This window comes from Urocitellus parryii, chromosome 12 (genome assembly GCF_045843805.1).
Source record: "Urocitellus parryii isolate mUroPar1 chromosome 12, mUroPar1.hap1, whole genome shotgun sequence".
NCBI lineage: Eukaryota > Metazoa > Chordata > Mammalia > Rodentia > Sciuridae > Urocitellus > Urocitellus parryii.
Genome location: NC_135542.1, coordinates 60,752,307 through 60,780,112, shown reverse-complemented (window position 1 = coordinate 60,780,112; position 27,806 = coordinate 60,752,307). Strand labels below are relative to the sequence as shown.

The following is a 27,806-nucleotide window of genomic DNA, read 5'->3' as shown; positions in this document are numbered from 1 at the left end:
GTTCTTTGAACCTTCAGATTTGTGCGTATATGAAGGCATATTAAAATGTATATTTAAAATTTACTTAAAATATCTTGTTTCTAAATATTCTACATATTTGCATTAAATATTGTTTACTTATAACTTGATTATTTAACAGTGGGGGTGGCTGTACTGAGAATTGAACCCAGACGTACTTTAATACTGAGCTATTCCCAAGCCCTTTTTATTTTTTTAAAAAATTTAAGACAGGGTCTCCCTAAATTGCTTATTGCCTCTCTAACTTGCTAAAGCTGGTCTCAAAGTTGCCATCCTCTTGCCCCAGCCTCCCAAGCTAATGGGATTACAGGCATGTGCCACCATGATTGTCTATAATTTAATTCTTGAGTTAATAAAAACATTATCAGTATGGCATGAGATGTATAGCTAGCAAGCCTGATAAAAATTTAATTGTGTGAATTGATCAACATAGCTCTATAAGTTATGTAAGAATATTATGTTTAATGATTAAAGTAGGAAAAAAGAAGGCACTGAAATGTACTCATTTATACAACCTATAAGTTTGTTGTTATTTTCACACCACAAATGTATCCCTTAGAAATTTGGGACTAGTCAACCTTTAAGGAATAATCTTAAAAAATTCTGAGACAGTCATTTTTTACTTCTATATTCCAATAATGTCAATAAACTAACTTTCAAAATTACTGTAATTAGACTATACTGTAGGAATCTTTTTCGGAAAATGCAGTGAAGCTTAGTGGGGAGAGGAAACTTCTAAAAAAAGCAACCACTGATTTCTACAGACTCTGGTGTGTAACTGGTGTGAAATCTGATTTAAGCTGCCCTTCTAAGACAGAATAAAATCTGAGATGACCTTATCTTAGGAATTTCAATAGGCGAAGGTTTGTCTTCATCTTGGGAGGAGACAGAAATGTTTTCCTCTTCAAAGGGGCCTGAAGTAACTTCACTTTGAGATAGGGCAAAGCTATTGGAATTTTTATAAGATGAAGAATATCCAACTTTATGGAAGATAGGGGAAGTTTGAGAAAGACGCTGTTGAGTCATACTTGGAGAATGACTGGTGCTGTGACTATGAGACTTGAAATGAGGGGAGTCTTTTGACTCTTTACTTAAATGGTCACTTTCTTCAATAGCAATGGCAAATTTATTTGCTATAGAGGCAGAGGAATTAATAGTTGGAAGAGAAAAGAAAGATGCCATGTCTTGTTGAAGGGAGGCTCTGTCAGCAGTGTTACCATGAGGTGAAGAAATAGTTTTTGCTTCTAAATTGAAAAAGCTATATTCAGGCTTAGAGAAGCTTATACGTTTTTCTGTACCAGGATGACTTTGTCTTCTAGAAAATATTTTAATTTCATTTGAGTTAAACTTCTCCCGACTTCTTGGTTGAGAATCAAAAAACATGTTAGAATTATAATAGGAAACTATACTGAGTTTAGGGGAAGAAAGACGTCTTCGGTATCTAAAGGCACCAAAATGGCCTGAAGATTTTGAATCATCTTCATCTTCTTGAGAATCAAAATTAGCTCTACTTTGTCTCTGATAAAGGGAAAGATTGCTTTTTCTAAGTCTATCAGATAAAGATTGTCTTCTTGCATAGATAATTGAATGAGTAGATGTATCTGATGGATGAGATAATTTTCTACTTCCTGTGGCTGAACTGACTTCATATGTTGCAGAAGGACGATATGTTTTAAGATTAAGAAATTTATGTTGTCGTAAAATAGAAGAGGCTTCATGATGCTGGGGGTGTGAAGTAACTTGATCTTCAGTACAATTTGGTTGGAAGTTCTGGTCCTCTTTGCAGCAGCTAGAGTGAAAAAAGGGTCAAATGAGGAAAAAAAAATAGGGAGCAAAGTGGAGACCTGCCAAGCCTCCTGAGGAATAATATCCACCTTACCCAACAAGGAAACAATAGGGAATAAGAAAAATAAGGTAGCTGAAGTTCGTGGTCATACAGATGTACCCCAAAGAAGGCATGTATAGATAGAAGACCACCTCTGTAAGTACCTGCCCACTTCTCCTAAAGCTTGGGGAAGGAAATTGAAAGACTCAGAGGAGAAGGTGGAAAGAAAGATAAAGGAGATCCATGAAAGGCCCCCAGAACTAAAGGATCCCCAGGAAGAAAAATAGAACTTATGTTTTTAAAAATAATAAATTACAACATCTGTTCAAGACTATTAAACTAGCATATTTAAAGAAGTAATATATTCTTATATCCTGTTTACTGATTTGTATTAAAATATTAACTGTGGGAGAAGCAGAACCTCTCTGTAGAGGATGTTCCAACTAAATATAGAGACACTCCTGTTATCGTGGGAAACTAAAGCAAGCACTAACGCTTGTCTTATGAATATTTTCAATGTTCTTTAGCACACGAAGCATGAAACACATGAAGTGTTATGTTTGGTTTTATTTTGTTTTGTTTTTAAGGGCTTACCTTAAGCATTTCCCCATGTTAACTTTAATCCAAACTGTCTTCCCTTCCTTTCTAGATCATCATCCTTAAGCCATAAAATGCCTTGTGTAGGTGGAAAAAGTCAGAAGATGAATGCTTAAGCTGCATGTGAAACTAACATGGCAACAACACAGAATGTGATGACAGCAGACTCTAGAATTTAATGACATCAATGTAGAATAGAATTATTTTGTGGCTCACCTTTTTGAAAAGCTCCAATTTGTGTGGCTGTAGCATTCGTATTCTGAGTTCATTATGTTCAGAGTCTGTCAACAAATCAAGGGATGAAAAAGCAGCAGGATGGGGGCAATAACAAACATGGTATCGCCGCAATTCTTTCCTTGGAAGTGTCTCTCTCACCAGCAGCTGTCGACACCCTGGTTTAACTAATTTTTCTTTCACTTAAACATACTTTACAGCAGGATTTTACATACTTCAGTGAAATGAAAAATGACTATTAACAAACTTTGGTCTGAAGATATATTGAAACAGGGAGGAAAGATTTAAAAAGTACCAAATGTTACTTCTGTCTCCCAAACGCAACAAGCTTCATCCACACTGACAGTAAAACGTGTCATGTGATTGTCTGAGCCACATGAAAAGATTATGGAGAGGTGATATGTCACTTTTATTATTCTTGAAACAATTTAATATTCATCTAATGGTGAAGTTAACAGAGTTAGTAGGAAAGGAACATTGTTAATTTTTTTCCAACCCAATTTGGAATACTGTCTCCATGATGTATTTATGTGCATACCCACTTGTGACATTAAACACCTCTCAAACACTTAATCACTGTTCAATATCCTGATACTGTACCCTCTGTTTCCTCCTACCTTTGTTCCCTAATAGCCTGCTTCAGAAACCCCTTGAACAAATTCCTTTTAAGAGGCCTAAAGTTCTTAATTGCTTAATTGTCTCGCACAATTTTCAGATTTGTGATTTGATTTTACCCTACATATATACTAATACATTAACACATTCAGTCCCATTGTCTATATATAAATATGCCATTTATGGTATCTCTGAGTTCTATTCTTTTGAGAAAAGTAAATAGGTGATGATTAGAGTGTTTGAAAATATTTTATACTTGGGCTGGGGATGTGGCTCAAGCGGTAGCGCTCTTGCCTGGCATGTGTGCGACCCGGGTTCGATCCTCAGCACCACATACCAACAAAGATGTTGTATCCGCCGAGAACTAAAAAATAAATATTAAAAAAATTCTCTCTCTCTCTCTCTCTCTCCTCTCTCACTCTCTCTTTAAAAAAAAAGAAAATATTTTATACTTATAATGGCACAAACTTTACTGCACAAATTCCTTTTGCTAAATATTCAACTGAACAAAGTATCATGTATGTAACTGATATGTAATACAATAATGCATCATGAAAATATTTTCTAGAACTAGGCTGTCATTTTATTTTAAGAAATGCACTGTATTTCAAATTATCAATGTTTGAAAAGACTTGTCCTATAATTAGGACACTGGGACCATGTATAGGGCATAGTCATTTGTAGTGTAGTGCACTGATGCCTGGCAAACTCTAACTTGTTACTTGTGACTTGTCTACAATGTGTTGACAAGTGAGAATGTGTTCAAGTGCTAACACTAGAAGAAACTGAGGAACTGCTGAATAAATATTCTGAAGATGAGAATATTGAAGCATCTGATACAGTAATAATTCTATCAGATGTAAATAATTTAACTGACAACAATGAAGCTGATGGGATAGTGAAACTGGTGAACCAATGGTGAAAGATATTCCATGTCCTCTTGAGTTATATATCGAAACATCTGACCTAGCTGCCAAAATAGAAGGTATGATGATAGTGAAGATGTTCATGTTACTGCTATTGATTCTTCTATCTGTCCTCGGGGAAAAAAGAAAATTGGCAGGTATCACTAGGTAAAAAGTGAAAATTATACAAGTCAGTACCTGTTTGGCAATCAATAGCATCCAAAAACTTTAAATAATATTTAGAGAAAACACTTATTATGAATTCTCAGTGAGAAAAATTCTTGGAGTATTAAGCTTGGTGGAGATTTCTGAAGAAATATTGAAGCCCCAAATATACAATTATATTGTTAAAGAAACTGTATGCGCTTCTGCAAAACATAAGAATTAATTTGAAGTACTTAATGTAATAAGTTAAAACATTTTTAGGAATTGTTATGTTTTCAGGATAGCATAAATTACCCTCCACATGAAACTATTGGTCAATGTTGAAGATTTGGATATATCTATCATTAAAAATGAAATGTCAAGAAATCATTTGCTAACATTATATTTTTTGCAGTATGAAGGACAAGAAAATATTTTAAAATTGATCCTCTAATAAATATGATTCAAAAGTCATTCATGAAACTTGATATCTTTGAAGAACATTTGACAGAAGAAGCAATGATTATTAGACATTATAGACATAATTTGCTAAAACAGTTTATGAGCTAAGCCCATAATATTTGGTTATAAATTCCAGGCACTGTGCAGAGTATTGAGATATTGCTATAACTTTGATTTGTATTGTGGAAAAAGTACATAAGAAGGACTGTGCCATGATGACCTTTTGCATTGGGAATAAGGTAGTTTTATAAACGCTTTAAGTAATAAATAATCTACAATCAAACTGTGATCTTCAACAGTCTATTCACTGGCTATAATTTGTTGATAAAACTTTAGGAATTGAATCTCAGGCCACAGGCACCATGAGGGAAAACAGACTAAACAAATGTCCTCTGAAACTGACAACAGTAATGAAAATACAAGCAAGAGGGTCATATAATAACAGATGCAGCAAAAATAATGACATTTTCCTGTAAAGTGGCTGAATAATAAATATATCATTGTTAGAACAAACTACCATACTAAGGAACCACTTGGCAAAGTTCAACAATGGAAAAAATTAAAGAGCAGAGTCAATGTGTTTCAACCACAATGTATATCAATAGTGGTGTGTATCAACATGATGGCTGGGTTCCAAATATTCCATCTCTATAAAAGTAAGAGATGGTACTGTCATATTTTCACTTGAATAATTAACATATGTGTCATAAATGCATGGATTATTCACAAATTTTTGAACAAAGATAAGAAATATCTCATAAATTTGTTGGATTTCAAAAGTGAGACCTGCTTGGCATACCTGGAATGATGCAATGAAAACCATCAGTAGAAAGAAAAGTTAATACTCCTAGATGTACTACTGCTAAGATGACATCTGATTTGACATGAGAAGCTATAATATTCTGAAATAGCAAGAGCAAGAATGATGTCAAAACAAGTCATGTCATGTAAAACTGGCAACAACTTATCAAAAATGTAACCTTTTGTTTGAAGTTTTTTGCTCATTTCCACCAAAATTAATTATTGAATAATCATTAAAGTCACTTCTTTGTATATTATGCAATGTATGAAAGGATATCATATTTGCCCAATGTCCTATTATAGGATAGTTTATATATATTGTTCCAGTGTCCTATTTATACGACAATCCACATTTTTTATCTTAACAATAATCAAGGATACATAAGTTCTAGATTAGGATTTCCAACCTATTTTAATGCACCTATGTCAATTTCATTGAAATATTCACAGAACTGAAAACTTGGGACTTAATAGGTCAATCTCTTACAGAAGACATAAAATTCCTAGGTCAAAAACAGAAGGTTTATACTACTCATGGCACAGCAAGAAGCCTGACCATTAGATTATTTGTGTTGTGTGTTGGTCCTCCTTAGCTCCATATTGCCCACAGGGGCAATATAGAGGGTCCTGAGAGAAAAAACAGTGAGTTTAGGTGATCCAACACTTTTATGGCTAGTAAGCAAATTGGCTTAATCTTCTTTAAGTCCTAGAGGAAAACATTCCCTCCTTCCTAAAGGTTTCTTTTCTCTGAAAAGTGGCCCAAATAAAGAATGGTCAGGACTGTTCTTGACAGACCTACAAAGATATATAGGAGTACAGGAAGCCCAAGAAATTCTGTCTCTTAGTGCAGCAATCTATTATTTTCCCCCAACTTTTTTGGGGGGTGGGGGTATGAGAATTAAACTCAGGGGCACTTAACCACTGAGCCACATCCCCAACCCTTCTTTTGTGTTTTATTTAGGGTCTCACTGAGTTGCTTAATGCCTCACTAAGTTGCCAAGGGTGGCTTTGAACTCACGAACCTGCTGCCTCAGCCTCCTGAGCCGCTGGGATTACAGGCCTGCACCACCAGCTTGACACTATTTTTTCTTTCTTGTAAGATTGTTACCTGTTTTTCTTCAGTCAGATGAGATCAGGTACATTCAGAATGGTACGGCTGAAGATTGTTCCTCAGTCATATTAAGATCTGTGGTTACCTTTTGCTAAAGGACTCCTTTTGAAGGATGTAAAATGGCAGGCTAGAGGTAGGCTGCATTCTGGGTCACTCATGGACTTGGGATTCAAGCAGTGGGAATAATGTTTCTCTTTGAGTGATTAGAGGACCCCGACAGCTGCTCCTGTGCAGGAAACACTGCCGCCACCATGCTGCACAGGTCTCTAGGCCTCAGCATCAGCACAGGACTCAAGGCCACACGTCTACACAGGTCCTCCAGTGCCCAAGTAGGACCACCCGGCATTAGCACCCACACAGGACTTCTGGATGCCCACCCCCACAGGAATCCCAGTCACTGATCCCATGCAGGACACCCGGCCGCCATTCCCGTGTGATCCCCATGTGGGACTCTTCTGGTCCCCTCCAACTTGGGACACTGCAACTACTGCACAGTCCCCTACTTGTGGCTACCTACAACTGGGGTCATTGCACTGGGTACAGAGACAGCCGCCAGCCACAATACTGAACGCCACAGAGCTGCTTCTCTGTACATGCTGCTCAACGTCACCGCCCGCCTAGCCCTACGTGACCCCCTACACCCCATTGCTTAAAGCAGCCACCTCCATCTTGGGACACCTTCCTCACCATCTTTAGTTGGACAACTCCCAGCTTGGAAACCAGCAAGGTGTTATTATCAAAGTACGGAAAGTAATAACCAGCAGGGTGTTATTATCAAAGTACGGAAAGTCCCCAACTCCCACCTCTCCCTGGCAGCCACTAACCTGGCACAGTGCCTGTGGCACAGGGCCAGTCTGTAGCTCACAAAACCAGGTCACAAACCTGGGTAGCAAAATCCAGTCCTGAGCTGCCCAATATAAAACAGCTCTGCACAATAGGTGTACAGCTCCCAGAGCACACCCCTTAAAACCTTTAGAGAAAGGTTCCTTATTGGGAAGTAGAGAGGGAGAGGGTAAGTGAGATACAGTTTGGAGACTAAAATAGAGACCAGGAATTGTGAGGTCTACAGGTGATATAAGAAGATAAGAGCAGGTGCCCACATCACAGGAACAGGCCCCAAAAGAAATCCTTGGACCAACCCTCCCACCCTAATAACCGTCACCATCCTGAGGTTAGAGATAGCAGCAAACAACAGACAACCCCACCTATTGGATGAGAAGGAAAGCTGGAAAGATACTGATCTCCAACCAAAACAATACTTGTGTCTTCCTTTGAGATTTTTTTTTCTCTCTCTTCTCCTGCCATCACATTCCCCAACATTTGTGAAACCAAGTGCTTTACATGAATTAGGCTACTGAGGACTGGGATGTCTGAATAGTATATTACAGTGGTGTTGTATATTCTTTTATCTCCTATTTTTACACATTTTACTTTTCTTAATATATATGTTTGTTTGGTTTTTGTACTCTACTGTCTAGCCACTTACTTGTCTCCCCAAAATCACTTTTTCCTCTCTTCTCCTGCTACTGAGCAACTTATTTATATTCCTCTTCCATGCTTTCTAAAATTGAAAAACTCTATATCCTCACCTCCTAAACCCTCAACATCTCATCCTACACCTCACCTAATTCTTTGTCCATAATCAGAAACTGTAGACTCTTTTGCAAACCTACTGTTTATATTGTAGATAATAATTGAATGTACTATTTCTGTATATTGGGACAAAACCATAAACATCTTAATAGCAGCTATTTGGTTTAATGTTGTATATTGTTTGTATTGGGATTTGTTCACATTGTTCTCCCCCTTAAAGGACAGGTATTGGAAACCTGTACCAACACTATTAGCCTATGGGGTAAAAACTGTAATGCCTCGGATCTGCAGTGTTAGAAGGGAAGACACACACAAACAACATGAAAAAAAAAAAAAACAAGGGAACAGGGCTGGGGATACAGCTCAGTTGGTAGAGTGCTTGCCTCGAATGCACAAGGCCCTGGGTTCAATCCTCAGCACCACAGGGGGAAAAAAAAAGTGCCCCAACAAACCAAGATAATACATTATTAGAATTCATGACCAGCAAACTAGACGAAATGGCAGAGAAAGATTTCAGGATGTACATAATTAAAATGTTCTGTAAATTAAAGGATTATATAAGAGAGCAAATACAGGCTGCAAAAGATCATTTCGATAGAGAGCTACATAAGCAAATACAGGAAGCAAAAGATTACTTCAATAAGGAGATAGAGGTTCTAAAAAAAAAAAAACAAACAGAAATCCTTTAAATGAAAGAAACAATAAACCAAATTAAAAGTTCAATAGAAAGCATCACCAACAAATTAAATCACTTGGAAGACAGGACCTCAAACAATGAAGACAAAATATATAATCTTGAAAAGAATGTTAACCACACAGTGAAGATGGTAAGAAACCATGAGCAGAATATTCAAGAATTATGGGATAACATAAAAAAGACCAAATTTAAGAATTATTGAGATAGAGGAAGGCATAGAGTTCCAAACTAAAGGAAAGAACAATCTATTCGATGAAATAATATCAGAAATTTTTTCAAACATGAAGAATGAATTGGAAAATCAAATACAAGAGGCTTACAGGACACCAAATGTAAAAATCACAACAGATCCAAAACAAGGCACATTATAATGAAAATGCCTAGCATACAGAATAAGGAGAGAATCTTAAAAGCTGCAAGAGAGAGGAATCAGATCACTTATAGAGGGAGACCAATACGTATCTCAGCAGATTTTTCAACCCAGACCCTCAAAGCCAGGAGATCATGGAACAACATATATCAAGCTCTGAAAGAAAATGCATGCCAACAAAAAATCTATATCCAGCAAAATTAAGCTTTAGATTTGCTGATGAAATTAAAACCTTTCATGATAAACAAAAGTTAAAAGAATTTACAACTAGAAAGCCTGCACTGCAGAACATCCTCAGCAAAATATTCCATGAGGAAGAAACGAAAACAACAATGAAAATCAGCAAAGGGAGGTATTACACTAAAGAAAATACTAATCAAAGAAGAAACCAAGTCAAGTTAAATACCAAAAGTAAACAAATATGACTGGGAATACAAATTATGTCTCAGTAATAATAACCCTGAATGTTAATGGCCTAAACTCACCAATCAAAAGGCATAGACTAGGAGATTGGATTTTAAAAAGTACCAACAATATGCTGCCTTCAAGAGACTCATCTCAAGAGAAAAGACATTCACAGACTGAAGATGTAAGGTTGGAAAAAAACATATCACTCACATGGACTGTAGAATCAAGCAGGCGTTTCTTTTTCATCCTCATATCAAATAAAGTAGACTTCAAGACAAAGTTAATCAAAAGGGATACTGCTTAAGGGAACCATACATCAACAAAATATAACAATTATAAATATATATGTCCAAACAATGGAGAATCTACATTCATCAAACAAACTCTTCTCAAGTTCAAGAGTCAAATAGACCACAACACAATAATTCTGGGTGACTTTAACATACCTCTTTCATCACTGAATAGATCTTCCAAACAAAAGCTAAACAAAGAAACTATAGAACTCAACAATACAATCAATAACTTAGACTTAACAGACATATATAGAATATTTCATCCATAAATGATTGAATACACTTTCTTTTCAGCAGCACATGGATACTTCTCTAAAATTGACCATATATTTTGCCACAAAGCAACTCTTAGCAAATACAAAAAGTAGAGATACTATGCTGCATTCTATCAGATCATAATGGAATGAAATTAGAAATCAATGATAAAATAAAAAATAGAAGCTACTCAAACACCTGGAGACTAAATTATATGCTATTGAATGAACAACAGGTTGCAAAAGACATCAAAGAAGAGATTAAAAAATTCTTAGAGGTAAATGAGAACACTGATAACAGCATAACAAAATCTCTGGGACACTATGAAGGCAGGACTAAAAGGAAAGTTCATTGCATGGAGAAGAAAAAAATCAACAAATAAATGACCTAACATTACATCTCAAAGCCCTAGAAAAGGAAAAACAAATCAATACCAAAAGCAGTAGAAGACAGGAAATAATTAAAATCAGAACTGAAATCAAATAAATTGAAACAAAAGGAACAATCGAAAAAAATTGACAAAACAAAAAGTTCTTTTGAATAAATAAATAAAATTGATAAACCGTTAGCCATGCTAAATGAAGAGAAGGAGAGAGAAAACTCAAATTACTGACATATGTGATGAAAAAAGGAAATATGACAAATACTATAGAAATACAGAAAATAATTAGAAATTATTTTGAAAATTTGTACTCCAATAAAACAGAAAATATCAAAGGCATTGACAAATGTCTTGATTCATATGATTTGCCCAAATTGAATCAGGATGATATATAAATCAAGATTTAAACAAATCAATTTCAAGCAATGAAATAGAAGACACCATCAAAAGCCTACCAACCAAGAAAAGCCCAGGACCAGATGGATAGACAGCTGAGTTCTACAAGACCTTTAAAGAAGAACCAATACTAATACTCCTCAAATTATTTCATGAAATAGAAAAAGAAGGACACTTCCAAACTCATTCTATGAGGCCAATATCACCCTGATTCCAAAACCAGACAAAGACACATCAAAGAAAGAAAACTTCAGACCAATATCTCTAATGAACATAGATGTAAAAACTCTCAATAAAATTCTGGCAAAGTGGATACAAAAACATATCAAAAAGATAGTGCACCACAATCAAGTGGGGTTCATCCCAGGGATGCAAGGTTGTTTCAACATACAGAAATCAATAAATGTAATTCATCACATCAATAGACTCAAAGATAAGAATCATATGATCCTCTCAGTAGATGCAGAAAAAGCATTCGACAAAATACAGCACCCCTTCATGTTCAAAACACCAGGGATAAAAGGAAGATATCTCAACATTGTAAAACCTATCTATGCTAAGCGCCAGGCCAACATCATTCTAAATGAAGAAAAATTGAAAACATTCCCCCTAAAAACTGGAACAAGACAGAGATGCCCTGATTCATCACTTCTCTTTAATATAATATAACAATTAGACAGATGAAAGAAATTAAAGGGATATGGATAGAAAAGAAGAACTCAAACAATCACTATATGCCAATAATATGATTTTAAACCTAGAAGATCCAAAAAAAATCCACCAGAAATCTTCTAGAACTAGTGAGTGAATTCGGCAAAGTAGCAGGATATAAAATCAACACCCATAAATCAAAGGCATTTCTGTATATCAGTGACAAATACTCTGAAAGAGAAATGAGGAAAACTATCCCATTTACAATAGCCTCAAAAAAAAAAAATACTTGGGAATCAACTCAACCAAAGAAGTGAAAGACCTATACAGTGAAAATTACAGAATGCTAAAGAAAGAAATTGAAGAAGACTTTAGAAGATGGAAAGATCTTCCTTGTTCTTGGATAGGCAGAATTAATATTGTCAAAATGACCACACTATCAAAAGCAGTGTACAGATTTAATGCAATCCCAACCAAAATCCCAATGATATTCCTCATAGAAACAAAAAAAGCAGTCATAAAATCTATCTGGAAAAATAAAAGACCCATAATTGTCAAAGCAATCCTTAGCAAGGAGTGTGAAGCAGGTAGAATCACTTTACCAGAACTTAAACTATACTACAGAGCAATAGTAACAAAAATGGCAGGGTATTGGCATCAAAATAGACTTGATGACCAGTGGTACAGAATAGAGGACACAGAGACAGACCCGTACAATTACAGATATCTTATATTAGACAAAGGTGCCCAGATATATATTGGAGAAAGGAAATCCATATCCAACAAAATGAAATTAAGCCCCTATCTCTCACTATGCACAAAACTCAAAGTGGATCAAGGACCTAGGAATTAAACCAGAGACCCTGGACCTAATAGAACAAAAGTAGCCCAAATCTTCATAATGTCAGATTAGGACTCGAATTCCTTAATAAGAACCCTATAGTGCAAGAATTAAAATCAAGAATAAATAAATGGGATGGATTCAAATTAAAACCTTCTTCTTGCAAGAGAAACAATCAGTGAGGTAAATAAAGAGCCTACAGAATGGGAGCAAATTTTTACCACACACATCAGAGCACTAATCTCTAGCATATATAAAGAACTCAAAAATCTTAACACCAAAAAAACAAATCACCCAATCTACAAATGGGCCAAAAAACTGAACAGACACCTCTCAGAAGATATATACAATCAATCAACAAATATATGAAAAAATGTTCAATATCTCTAGCAATTAAAGAAATGCAAATTAAAACTACTCTAAGATTTCATCTCACTCCAGTCAGAATGGCAGCTATTAAGAAAACAAACAATAAGTATTGGCGAAGATGTGGGAAGAAAAGCACACTCATACATTGCTGGTGGGACTGCAAATTGGTGCAACCAATCTGGAAAGCAATATGGAGATTCTTTGGAAAACTTGGGACGGAACTACCATTTGACCCAGCTATCTCACTCCTCAGTTTATACCCAAAGGACTTAAAAACAGCATAGTATAGTAATTCAACCACATCAACATTTATAGCCGCACAACTCACAATAGCTAAATTATGGACCCAACCTAGGTGCCCTTCAATAGATAAATGGATAAAGAAAATGTGGTATATATACACAATGGAATATTACTCAGCATTAAAGAGAATAAAGTCATGGCATTTGCAGGTAAATGGATGGAATTGGAGAATATAATGCTACGTGAAGTAAGCAAATCCCCAAAAAACAAATACCAAATGTTTTCTCTGTTATGAGGATGCTTATTCATAATGGGGATGGAGGGGGTGCATGGGAGGAATGGAAGAACTTTAGATAAAGCAAAGGGGAAGGGAAGAAGCATGGGGGCAGGAAAGATGGTGGAATTAGATGGACACCATTACCCCAAGTACATATATGAAGACATGAATGGTGTGACTCTACTTTGTGTACAACCAGAGACATGAAAAATTGTGCTCTTATGTGTACTATGAATTGAAATGAACTCAGCTGTCATATATAACACATTGGAATGAATAATTTAATTTTAAAAAGGACTCCTTTTGCATACTCCCAAGAATAGAATATGTAAAGCTTATGAAGTTTCTACAAGGAACTTTTCTTGGCAACTTTGGGCCATCTTGTTGATGAATACTCCCATGAAAGGGCTCTAAAAAAAGCATGTGGCTACTGAGATACCACAAAGGAAATGAAAAGTTTGTGACTAAATCTCAATACTGTCAATCGTTTCTGCTTGAGAGGTAATGAAAGGTCCCTACTCCCTACCCAATTATAGTGAATCTATGATTATCCACCCCCCACCAAAAAAAAAGGAACTCACAAGAGTATGGATAAGACCTAGAAGTTACTTAATATTGTTCTGTGTAGATAACTTATCAAAAATCTCTAGATGTCCTAAAATTGCCCCCTTTGCTTAGACTTAAATAAAAAGTTAGACTTTGCCCAAATGAATGTGATAACTCCTTATAGTGTCAAATACCTATCATCTACTCCTCCTTCAATCCATCTAACTCTCTTCACTCTGTCAATTCCAGTCCCCCATGTATCTTCTATTTTCATCATGCATTATGGCAACCTAAACTTTCTTCTTCACTCTGTTCTACTAGGACCATATTCCATCATTGTACCTCACTATGCCCAATGAAAATCTTGTTTATCTGTAGCCATAATGGTTACTCTTTAAAACTAAAATTTCATAGTGATAGCTCAGCTGAATAATACAAAATTTTCTTGAATAATGTTTCTCAAACTTCAGGGTGCATCAGAGTCATCAAGAGAGCTGATTAAAATGCTGATTCCTAGGCATGGCTTACAGATATTCTGATTTGCCAGGTCTGGGTGGATCCTGATAATATGCATTTCCAATAATCTCAGCAGTTAGGTAGGATACTCGTGTTGCTGGCCCACAGACCACATTCTGACCAACTCTGTTCCAGATTATCTAGGGCACAAATGACCTCCAGAGTTAATGCAGAACAGCTTTCTGAGGAACCTTCATAACTCAGCTGGAGTCACAGGAGGACAGTGAGTACACCAGGACAAATTTCCCTCTTCCTGGTGCCTAGGTTAAGTCCCTTCAGGGCATCTACATTACAGCTGGAGAGAAGCAGGAGACATAAAGAGGGGAAAACCCTAATGGGGACTGAATCTTTAACATAAAGAACTAACTCTAAACTAGAAGTGGCTCAATCAACTTGAATTGATAAAGTCAAGTTTTCCCAAATTTTGCAAAACAGGGATTGTGAGCTACTCTGAATTTAGTAATAAAGAAATGTACAGTTTTATCTTTAGCTGATCCAAGTGTGTGTTATTAGCCAATAATAATCATATATTCAATTCATTACATTATTAGTTTCTATAAATGGCTTATCAAGTGTATCTAATCATTTACAGTAATAGTAATGTTCATTTTTCAATTAGTTCCAGGTTACCTCTGTTTTCTTTTATTATAACATATCTGTACTGGCTTCTTCCTTGACACATATAAATAAGCTCAAGTACCCCTCAGGTTAAAAAATAAGCAAGTCAAAAAGCAAAATATTATATATGCTCCCTGAACCCAATAGCCCCTTCTTGTTTATATATTTTCTCATTCAAAGTTAATTTTCTTGAAATAAGGGTCGACCTTCCTAGTGTCTACATCTCTACTGCTCATCCATCTATGTAGGCCTAGATTGAGGTTTCTGTACTCATCACTATCCAACAATTGCTCTTGCAAAGTTTATTTAAAAAAATGACTTTCTACACCCCAAATCCAGGAAATAAAGGCCAGAACTTGTTGAGTTTGACTAAAAAGCATTATAACTGAAAGGCTACTATTAAATGTATTTTTCTGGTTTGGGGTTTGACAAACTATACACTGGGAGCCTAATCCAATTGCCACCCGTTTTCATAAATAAAGTTTTATTGGAACACAGCCATATGCTTATTGTTAATGGCTGCTTTCATGCTACAGTGGCAGAGCTAAAAAGTTGAGACATATACTGTATGGTCCTCAATTCCTAAAACTCTTTTTTTTTTTGCAGGGATGTTATGGGAGATTGAACTCAGGGGCACTGAGCCGCATCCCCAGTCCTATTTTGTATTTTATTTACAGATAGGGTCTCACTGAGTTGCTTAGCACCTTGCTTTTTGCTGAGGCTGGCTTTGAACTTGCGATCCTCCTGCTTCAGCCTCCAAAGCCGCTGGGATTACACGTATGTACCACGGTGCTGGGCTGCCTAAAACTTTTGTAGAAAAAGTTTATCTATTCATGTTCTAATGCATTTGATACATTTGATCATTTCATTCTTTTTGGTAAAATAACTTGTTTTTTTAAAGAATTCACTACAAATTAGACACAGTGCAAAGTAGCTTCCTATGCCATTTAAGACGTAAAACAACATGAGACATGCACCACATTTTAATATAAACAATTCAGGTTAAGAGAACTGATATTACACAGCTAGTTAAATCCATAAACCTGTGGACTTAATCACTGTTCTCAAAACCTCGTCCTTTCTTAGTTTCTGTGATACCTTTGGCCTCTGGTTCTTTTCTCACTTTAACCAGTCATCATTCTTCTTTTGCAGGCTCATCCAATCTCCACCCACTCTGTCAGTACTAGTTCTAGAAGGCTATGTTTTCACTTCCCACATTACACATTCTGCTTGAACAATGACATTAATTCCCACAGCATCCAGCTTTGTACACATACTGGTGGGATGCCCAAAACATGAATAACTTTCCCTGAAGGAATGTGTCTCTCAGCAACCTCCTTTCATATGTAGGCTACAGATGGGTGAGTGCCCAAGATGGTAATGGCAGTCTCTTGGCAGGTTCTTGCCAAGAAGGTGCTAGAGCACCTGACTGAAGGATGCTAATGTATTTGGCACTTTTGTACTTTGTTCCTGGCCTTTGAGGATCTGGCTTTAAAACATGCTGAGAGCATCCCTCTTTAATATCCTGTCACATTTCTTTAAAATTTTTTCAATTTTTCAAACTTTATTTTGTTCCTGGCTGTTTCTCCAGGACCCAAACAATGCCTGGCACAGTGTAGACACACATTCAATCAATAAAGCAGTTTCATTTGTCAATGATGTCCTTCTTCTTCTGTATTGGAAGAGAAGACCAGGCTTAATTTGTGTTTAAGTAAATGCAAATTAAAAAATTATTATTTAACAGTTCATGTGAGTCATAAAATGAAAAAAAGTCTGATAGCATCAGATTTTGAATAGGGCTATAAGAATTCTCATACATGGGAGACTCACGATGGCAGATTTGAGGAAGGCTCCATGGCTAAGAATTCAAGTAGTGGGAGTACTGCTTCTCAGCATGGTGGGTGAAAGAGAGATTTCACTAAAATTTAATATTGGACAGACTACTTTGGAGCCATGCCAGTTGCAGTAGCAGCAGCTGCAGTGGTAGTGGCACTGGTTCACCAGAGAGGGAAGGAGAACACATAGAGAAACACAACAGATAGGTTTGTTTCAGATAAAAACCTGAAATCAGAAAAGTAGCCTGAACTTAGGTGACCCAGAGGCTGCACTGTGCACTGATACTTGAAAAGTGCTCTCTCTTAGCTGGCCATGGAGAGCTGAGACAGGAGCCATCTTGAGGTAGCCACACTGTAGCTGCTGCTGCAGGAGCCAGAGATCAGAGAAAACACTGCCACTCTGTTCTGCCAAGCCCCTATCAGGTGGCCTAGGGTTTACCTAGCAGAACAAGAGTGAAACAGGCACAGAGAAGATTTTATTTTGGAGGATTCAAGTCAGAAAAGTGAAAGGGAGCCCAAATGACTTCTCCTTTTGAGTCTGGTGGCTTATGAGACCAGCTGAAGTGAGTCAGAAGTGTGACAGGAAGGATGAATACATTCAGGGACTAAGCTTGGGAAGGCTGTGTTCATGGGCAGCAGAGCATATGGAGAATTGGCTCTCCTACTTCATGAGTAGAATTCTTGGGAGGCTCCTGAAATCCAGACTACCAATAGAGCTCAGCAACTGCCAGGCCCTACCAGTATGTTGCTCTAATCTCAGAGCAGATACTACCCAGCAAAGCCCCTAAAACCTATCCTCTATAACTTCCCTCATAGAATTCTGCAGCAGCCCTACCCTGGGAGTACATAGGTCTGGTCTGTAGAGACAAAACTCCAACTTCCCATTCCATCCTATCTCATACTGGTGAAAAGGGACTTATTTCAACCAGCTCTAGTCTTAGGTCACTCCAACTGACAGCTTGGATGGCAACTCAAAAAGAGGAAAGGGTTAACAACCTCCAGCCCTCACTCTTGCTCTCAGTACATAGATCAAGAAACAAAGGAAATAGTCAGATATAGAAATTGATCATTCATTCTCATCAAAAATTTTGACCACCTCACTCATGGAAAAAATTCCTTCATTTTCCAATAAGAATACTTTTTTATTTTCCTTTTTTCTTTCTTTCTTTTCTCCCCCCTTTGTTGTGCTATGCTGATATGAACATTCTTAAATTTGTACATATTTGTTTCTCATTTTTAACATTTTAAAAATGTAGTTATTTTTCTTTACCTTGTCTTTTGAGGGTTAGGATTTTTGGTTTGTATATATTGGTTTTGTTTTGTATGGTTTCATTTGTTTCTTCCTCTTTCTCTCTTCTGCTAACACCCAAATTATATTGTTCTTTCTCTCTCCCGTCACTTTTTTCTCCCATTTTTTCCTTTTCTTTCCTTATAATCATCACTGGTCCATATCTTCTACATTCCCTCTGCTCATTTTTTGAAATTGTAAACTCTTTTCTATTTTCCTATCACATTTTCTTTTCTTTAAATTAACTGTATTTTTGCCATCTCTTAGAAATAATTGGTTTATATAATTCCTGCCCCCACAGTAATGTTGCAATTATTACTGCTATGGATGACATGGTTGACAGCTGTTATTTGCTTTAATGCCATGTCTAGTTTATGGTTACTTACTGTTTTAGCTGTTGGTAATTGCTGACCCCACCATTTGTTTTGTGTGGAAATTAACATTGTATATATCATGTTAAGTACCAGGTATTTATTTTAAGACTATACACTGTTTATATAAGTTTTTGTTATTGTTTGTTTCCCCCTATTCTGTGAGGTATACTGGGAACCTACAGGGACATATTATAAGTTTATAGGGTAGAGACTCTGCTGCTCAACTAAATTCAATCAAAAGACAGCACATCTTGCTCCCCATGCAATCTTCAGCTATACTGTATGCAAAGAATACAGGAGAAACAAAACCCCAAACTAATGACCAGGCCCCAAGTAGAAACAGCTATGGATAGGCCTCCAGGTCCTACCTTCAGACATCCACTGCTACAGCAAAAACAGAACTAACACAAAGGGTATGGATACTACACCTTCAAGGGAGTCTCAATCTAGCTCACTCTAGGACACTTTGGCAAGTGAAAATTTTGTCCTAATAGAAGGCCCATGTAATGTTATGTGCTGATTTGAAAAATTAAGTCAAGTTGTCTCCATTTTGCTTAGACCCTTACAGAGTTAACCCTTTTCCTATAAGAGCCCACTCATATAGAAGAGACACTGTGTGGAATTGACCCCTTCTCCTGTAAGAGCCCACTCACATAGAAGCTAAAACCCTACCCTCACCCTGTGGCACCTAGACTGTAAGACCTTTAAACTACAGAGCTGTTCTGAATACAGATTTTACGAGTACTAACACTGAGTTTTAATCAGCAACTAATCTTAAGATTATATTTTCCCTTCTTTTGTAAAACTAAAAGCATTAGAAAATTGTAGCTGGTATCTATTTTGCTAAAAGTAGTAAAAATTTCTAGGCACCTCTCATAAAAGATCAGTTTTCCATATGGAATATGTAATTGTCATTTGATGTTTTAATTCTGTCATCAAGGACATAGTGTATGTAGGATGCATCCCATCTTAAAGTGCTAAAGGGATATTGACTACATCTCACCACCAATAATCATCTCAGACACATAAGAATTTATAAAAGAACAGGCAATCTATAACATAGTTCATAAAGACTTTGTTTCTAAAAATTATTCTATTTTATTTATAAGGTTAGTTTCTTGGTATTTATTCAGAAATGTGTTAAATTTTTCTATATCTTATTCCTTTCCCCCCAAATATATCAAATTCAGTATGGGTTAACTTATTTAAAAATTTTTTAAATGTGGAGAAAATAGGAAAAATGACTTTCCCTCTACTATATTTGGTACCATTTACTGTAGCTTACTCTGCCATTAGGGCTGCATTAATTTACTCTAGTATTTTATTACTAACAAAGACACCAGGATCAAACAAGAGAGGGAATGTCTTACTTCCTATCAGTTGTCATATGCTTACTTTTCCACACTAGCTGCATGTGACTGTCACTCATAAATTTCACAAATCCTTCTTGAACCCACATTAAAAATGTATGCCTATGACATTATTTGAAGTTATAAGTCCTGTAATTATCTTATTTCTATCTTTCCTAAATTCTAGAGTGTTATCATTTCTTGAATAAGCTTATGCTCACTTAGCAAAGGTCCACTCATGCTTTGGGCCTAGACTTTCAATCTTCCTCTTGGCCTAGAAGTTCTTCTCTGGCTAGTTCCTAGTTCTGTTATGTTCTTCCTATGACGTGTTTGTCAAAAAATGAACATAGGACTCCTGATGAGGAAATACCACAGCTTTATATGCAGGCAGAATAACCAGATGATTTGTATTTAATAATTCTCAATGATGTTCCATGTTATGGTGGAATTTTTGTCTTTATCAGAGTACTAAACCGATATGACCTATTCCTATAGTAACTAACAGGTCTCTTTTATGAGTTATAGTTTTGTGATTTAGAACTATTTTAGATTCTTTCTAAACATTTCACTTGCCTGTTTTAAAACTGTTTGTTTTTTGTGTTCAGGGACACAAATTTTTCAGACCTTCTTATTATCTAGATCCATCATTTGTGGCTCTTCCCAATCTGAAAAACTTTTCATAGTCATTTCCCCAAGTTCATATAAAAGGTGCTAAACAAATTCAGTCCTGGCATTGATCTCTCAACTATTTATACTTCTTTCTATGAAATCACCCTTTTATCCATACCCTACTCTTTGTTTCTTCCCTTCATATCCCTCCTCTCAATTCCATGGCAACTTTGGAAACACTCATTCATTCAAGAACTCTTTACTGGAATCTATTCTGTGTGAGGTACTGAAGTAAGGTGTTAGAAATACAACAATGAAACCCAGTGGCCCTGACATAGAGTTACGAAAAATTGTGCTGTGATTATGAATGTAATGCATTACACTATTGTCATGTATGTAAGAAATTTTAAAAAAGAATTATAAACTGTACCATATCCAGTGATTTTTAAAATTTTAACCTATTTACTTTACTCTTAAAAACACTAGTCAGGCACAATTTTTTAATTTATAAATTATTTGTGTCTTCCTTAAAGAATATTATGTTTTTGGTGTTAGAATTCAATAAATTAATCTGTGTAAGGATGAAACTGAATCACACATTCTCAAATTTTTTTAGAACTGCACTAAAATTCAGTAGCCACTATCATCAAGAGGTATTCAAATTTGATTAAAAAATATTATAAGTACAATGAAATAAAATTTAAAATTCAGTTTTTCACTTTCACCAGCCACATTTTAAGTGCTTAAGAGCCACATGTGGTTAGTGGCTACCATATTGGGCAGCATAGATATAGTATATTTCCATCAACACAGATGCTCTATTAGATAGCACTATCTAGAGAGTTCTTACATACAAGATCACACAGTGACCACATTAAAAAATAGGTTATCCATTTCAGCAAACAATTATATCTTTCTCAATACTTACATAATGTCACCTACTACTAATTACTTACATTCCTTTTGTTAATGTGATCTAAACAGCCTAAAATAATGACAATACTGAATATGGTTTTAATTATAATCTCATTCAAAATAATAATTCCTTTTCATTTCTTGTTACTATCATAATATATGACTGGAAATATATAAATACCTAAATAATAGCAATAATACAAAAAATAATTCAAGATGGGAAACATCTTATGGAAACTTACCCTCCTTCACTTTCTGCTTCCTCAGAACTGTTACTTGTTGCTGTACTTTGAACTGTAGTCAGCCTTCTTTTTCTAGCTCTGTGCTGAGGACTTATCTTATGAACTGTTATCTTCCCTCCAAATTCATCTTGTATATATTCCTCCAGCTTTGGAATGGTTTCCTTAAGAAATCTGATTTCCTCTTTGAGTTCTTCCATATTTGTCAGTAATTCATTTAACTTCTCCAGTATCTGAATTTGTCTTCGTTGGACAATTATTGCTGTTCCTTGGCCAGTATGCATTTCATCTTGCAGAGTTATTGAATTACACATATTACCCAGAGAAAGAAATTTAGGTAAATTCAATGTTGTAGTTGGTTTACGGACCTTGTGATACCACAAAACCAGCAAGCTAATCCCAGCAGTTCCCACCATGACGCCAAGTATCAGTTCCTTATTTGTGGAATGAAGCATTTCTTGGGTTTTGTTTCTAAAATTAAAAGCATAAATGTAAATGAATGTTGTTTGTCTTTGTCCAAGACAAAAATATTAGTGCATTTGCAATCAATAAAAGACAAGTCTACATTATAAAAAAAATCTTCAGAAATCATAATCTAATGTGTATTATGAGTAAGTACCTCAATAATACATATGACCCAATGGAAATATTTACTTTAAGAAAAATTACTGAAATCTAGTGTAAAGTATGGACTCTAATCCAGAATTTGTATTCTGCATGACCTATTTGAAATTCACCTTTTATTTATATTTGTAAAGGATTTGATAAATAGAAGCAAAAGTTACATTATAAATTTCTGAGAAAATTATTTGTGAATTCAAGTTATTATTAACTTTCTCTGAAATTTTATTTATACATAATGAATTTGATGGATTTCTTGGTCTTATCTAGTTTTTAAAGAAGGCCAAGAAGCTCTTCCCTGGCACCTAACTCATATTAGGACTTAAATTTAGAGTGATTAACAATACAGTTTTTAAAGTCCAGGACTTAAAGAAAAAAAAATACATTAGAGAGTTTTGGTAAGTTTATAACTCACCTCATCTCTGGTTTATTCAACATGGAAAGCAGAAGTGATAATGTAACATACAGCATGGATGGGTGGGTTATCCCACAAATTTGAAAAATGAAATCTCCAGACACAAGAGAGAGAGCAAAGTAACAGGATTTATTAGAATAAGAGAGAGAAAGCAGAGCTCCTGAAGAGGGAGGGGTCCCAAGAGACGGCTGCCAATGCACTTCTGTTGTCTAGGGTTTTTATGGTTTCATATGTCCCTATAGGTGATTGGTTGGATGATATGTAAATACAGGATTCAGAAAGGGGCCAATCAGCTCTCTTTATTTTGTCTTCTTCAGCAAATCTGGAGAAAAGTGTTTTTTAGGCCTTTATTGGCACGGGGTGGGGGGTCGGGTTTGTTGGCTCAAGAGGAAGTGCTTGGGGTAGATACAGATTTTGTGGTTGGCTGTTGCTAAGGGTAGGGGTAGGGGTAACTAAGGAAGAGCCCTTGTGGTTGAAGTTGTCAGGGGAAGCAATAGAATGTTCTCCAGACTAAGATAGCATGGTGTCTTCCTCCTTTTCTTCTCTGAGACCCTTTTCCTGGCTGCCTATAGTGGTCTATCTTTCTGACTCACTAACATATATGTAAGTATTGTTCATCTTCTAACCCAGAATTTCTCTCTCCTTATATTTCTGCTTATATCTGAAGTCTTAATGTTTTTGTTTTATTTTATATTTTCACTTTTAAAAATATTTTGATTTGATTCCTTTTTCTTTCTGACCTTTTACCTTTTTGCATTCAAGGCACAAGCTATCCCCCACCTCATTCCACATAAACTCAGCTACTTGAACTAAATACATAAAATTATTCTCTAGTAAATCTCACTTCAGTAGTTCTATGGCTTATCCCTACTCTTAAAATCACAAGACAAGTAAAGGAAACCATTGATATATGCTTTTATCTGAGACTTAAAATGGCAATAAATATGTTAGTGCTCTACTAAACTTTTGAAACTATAGTAAAGTATACTGAAGTTTTTTTAAAAAATCCTATAAATTCAAAGTTCCCCCAATTGTTTTACCTTTAGTGAAACCCATTTTATAACAGGTAAAAACCCATATTAAATTTTACTGGGCTGGGGATGTGGCTCAAGCGGTAGCGCGCTCACCTGGCATGCATGCGGCCCGGGTTCGATCCTCAGCACCACATATAAACAAAGATGTTGTGTCCACCGAAAACTAAAAAATAAATATTAAAAATTCTCTCTCTCTCTCTCTCTCTCTCTCTCTCTCTCTCTCTCTCTCTTTGAAAAAAAATTTTTACTAATGACTTTGGAGAAATGTTACAAATAGTAATAAGTTGTTCAATATAGTAAATGAAATTTGTAATTTTTTTGGATTCATTTTTCCTGAAACTTTATCAAGGAGCAGATAATTACAGCATTGCCACCTAGAGCCCTGAGAAAAGGGGTTAGGAGAAAGTCCTATACTGTTCCTTGATTTCCACCTGGAGGCAATTTCTGGGCCATGGCACAAAGAGGAGAAAACCAACAGACTGATAGTCTCAGTGAGTTTAAATGGACAGAATGGACAGAGATCTGAATTCATACAAACTGAAGCACCCAGAATTTGTGTGTCAGAGTACTGAGATGAGGGAGGTATATTCAGAGAAAGAGCTCTAGAAATACACATTGAAACCCCATCAGGACTGGCAAAGAACAATTTGTACGGAGAAAACAATCACCAGGAAGCTATAAACTGAACTACTCCTTTAGATTACACAGAACTGGGAAGTATTCAAGTTCCCAAGAATTCCTATAGAATACATGAAGCTTTCAGCAGTTACCCCAGATGGGTAACATAGGGAGTAGTGGGACTAAAGTAACTCTAGAGTTAAGGCTATTTAAGCTTTCCCTAAAATAGACTTAAAAATATGCCTCCAAAGGATTAAACTGATTCAACAATACTTTAACTGCCATGATGATGAAAGTCCAATACTTGAAAAATCAGAAAATCCAGAATTCAACAGCATAAAATCAAATGTCTAATATCCAATAAAAATTATTAGACATGGAAAGACACAGGACACTGACAGAGATAATTAGAAGACAAAGGTGTTAGAATGATTACAAATGTGTTTGCTATTTATTACATATACAAATACATTAACAGAAAACATAAACATCACGGGGAAAGAAAAAGAAGGTATCAATCCAAACCAAAAGGAATTTCTAGACATGAAAAATAAAATGTCTGAAAACAATTGTACTAAATGGGATTAATAGAAAAATCACCATGGAACAAAAAACAAAATCAGTGATCCTGAAGACATAGCAAAAACAGCCATTCTAAATAAAGTACACAAACAAAACAAACAAAACTTATGGAACAATATCAAGCAGTCTAAAAAATATATCAAATTAGAGGGGGAACAGTGACCTAAAATTCCCAAGTTAGATAAACATATAACAGATCAAAATATAAAACCATGTAAAATTAAAATGCTCAATACCAATAAAAATTACTAAACAGGCAACTAAGCAGAAAAATAGTAGCCAGGGGGCAATATCAAGCAGTCTGAAAAAACACATGAAGTTAGAGGGGGGAAAAGGTGACCAAAAACATTCCCAAATTAGAGAAAACACACAAACTCATATCCAAGGTCAACATAATCCAAGTAGAATAAGAAAACAAAAATAAGGCATAACATTATTAGACTGATAAAAATTAGTGACAAAAAGAATATCTTAAAAGTCATCAGAGGCCAACCAGGGTGGCACATGCCTGTAATCCCAACGGCTTGGGAGGCTGAGGCAGGAGGCTCGGGAGTTCGAAGCCAGCCTTAGCAAAAGCAAGGTGTTGGACAACTCAGTGAGACCCTGTCTCTAAATAAAATACAAAATAGGGCTAGGGATGTGGCTCAGTGGTCCAATGCCCCTGAGTTCAAGTCCTGGTACCAAAATAAATAAATAAATAAACAAATAAATAAAAAGTCATCAGAGAAAAAGACACATTGTATATAAACCTCAGGTACTGTTTAAGCAAGAAAACAATGAAGTGACATATTTAAAATGGTGAAAGAACTGTCAACTTACTATACCCAGTGAAATATCTTGTCAAAATTGAAAGCAAAATAAACATTTAATTTTTTTTTTTAGACAAAGGAAAGCTGAGGGAATTCATCACCAATTCAGACATAAGAAACACTAACAACCAGGCGTGGTGACACATACCTGTACTCCCAGCACCTCAGGAGGCTGAGTCAGGAGGATCATAAATTCAAGGCCACCCTCAGCAATTTAGTAAGGATCTAAGCAATTTTGTGAGACCCTGTCTCAAAATAAAAAATAAAAAATAAAAATAATGAGCTGAGGATGTAGTGGTTGAATCCCCCTGGGTTCAATCTCTTTTACCAAAAAAAAAAAAAAAAAAAAAAAAAAAAAGAGAGAGAGAGAAAGAAATGCTAGCAGAAGTTCTTAAAGCAGAAGAAAAATGAAAAGTTTGAAGGATGAAGAATACCTGCTGTAGGCTGGGACTGTGGCTCAGAGGTAGAGCGCTCGCTTAGCATGGGCAGGACCTGGGTTCGATTCTCAGCACTACATAAAAATAAAGGCATTATGTTGTGTCTATCTACAAAAAAGATTCATTCATTCATTCATATTCTCTCTCTCTCTCTCTCTCTCTCTCTCTCTCTCTCTCAAAAACAAAAACAAAACAAAAATCCTGCTGTGGAAAATACACATGGATAAATATAAAAGTCATTTTCTAGGTAGGCAAGGTGGTACATGCCTGTAATCCCAGCAGCTCAGGAGGCTGAGGCAGGAAGATCTCAGTTAAAAGCCAGCCTCAGCAAAAAGCAAGGCACTGAACAACTCAGTAAGACACTGTCTCTAAATAAAATACAAAATAGGGCTGGAGATGTGGCTCAGTGGTCCAAAGCCCCTGAGTTCAAGTCCTGCTACGCCACCCCAAAGTCATTTTTCTCATTTTAAAATTTCTTTATAAAATGTTTGCTTATTAAATCAAAGATGACAATAATGTACCATAGGGTTTATAATGTACATATAAGTAAAAGTGTTTGTAAATATCTTAAATTATAATAGTGTTATCAAGTTAAAGATGCACAGTTATAAATTCTAGAATAGCTACTACAAGAATAAAGGGAAAAATGCAAAGATATAGATAAGCAAGTAGTGGAGACAAAAATGTAATACTGAAGATATTTATTAGTTCAAGGAAAGGGGGAAAACAGAACAGACAAACAGAAAACAACCAGGAAAAGAGAAATGATGCCGTAACTCTATTAAGAAATGAAGAAATAACAGTATTTTTATTTGCCAATCAAAAAAACCCAATTAAAAAGGAAAAGTGGAAGAAATGTTAGAGAACTGTACAACAATAAACTTGAGAAAGCCAATGGGGTGGGCTCTAGTGCAAAAGTTCAAGGGTTGACCTTTGATGGGAACACAAACCACTCATTCACAGTAACAAAAACAAGGCAGATTATGTGAGCAGAGATTCAGGTATGTGGGTAGATGTTGTGGTGAAAATTGATGGAGGTTCTCTTTGATTGCTTCTTAAGTGAAATAGTAAAACAGCTAGGATTAAGAATCCAGGCAGAAATATTGGAAATATGCAAATTCTAAATTAGGTTGTATACCAAAAACTTGACTTTCTAGAGTTTATATTCTATGATTCCACATATTCTAGCAAATCGTTGTTCCTTAAACACTAAATGGCCAATTTAATATAATGTGTCATATGACCTATTAAAGAGGTTCTCAAAGAATAAGGAACAAGAATCTATTCTGAGAAGACTACTTAAAAGAATGGCTCTTTTTAGATTTGTTATACTGCACTACATACATGATTACAGCAATTGCCCTATTTAGATGTTCTACCTCATTATTGGCTGAAAGGTTAATGAGAAGGACCAACTGTAAAATAGTATTCTAGAAATTACTTCAGATGTCAGTGAATATTATCTTGAAGAGGTTTTAGGTTTATCTCCTAAATCAAGAATTCCAGAGAAAGTC

At 35.7% G+C, this 27,806-nt stretch overlaps 1 protein-coding gene across 4 annotated transcripts in view; it reads right to left on the bottom strand.

Moving 5' to 3' along the window:
* The window catches only part of Rmdn2 (regulator of microtubule dynamics 2), a 96,879-nt gene that overhangs the window by 65,383 nt on the left and 3,690 nt on the right, over positions 1-27,806 (bottom strand). For 2 of the 4 annotated variants that reach the window (XM_026405855.2, XM_026405854.2), the window contains exon 2: positions 21,780-22,247. In XM_026405855.2, coding sequence (XP_026261640.1) covers positions 21,780-22,231 — 452 coding nt within the window. In that variant the 5' untranslated portion in view covers positions 22,232-22,247. Of the gene's footprint in view, positions 1-853; positions 1,808-2,437; positions 2,455-21,779; positions 22,248-23,939; positions 24,010-27,806 lie in introns of those variants that run through there. The other 2 variants (XM_077791827.1, XM_026405853.2) reach the window with 2 other exon arrangements.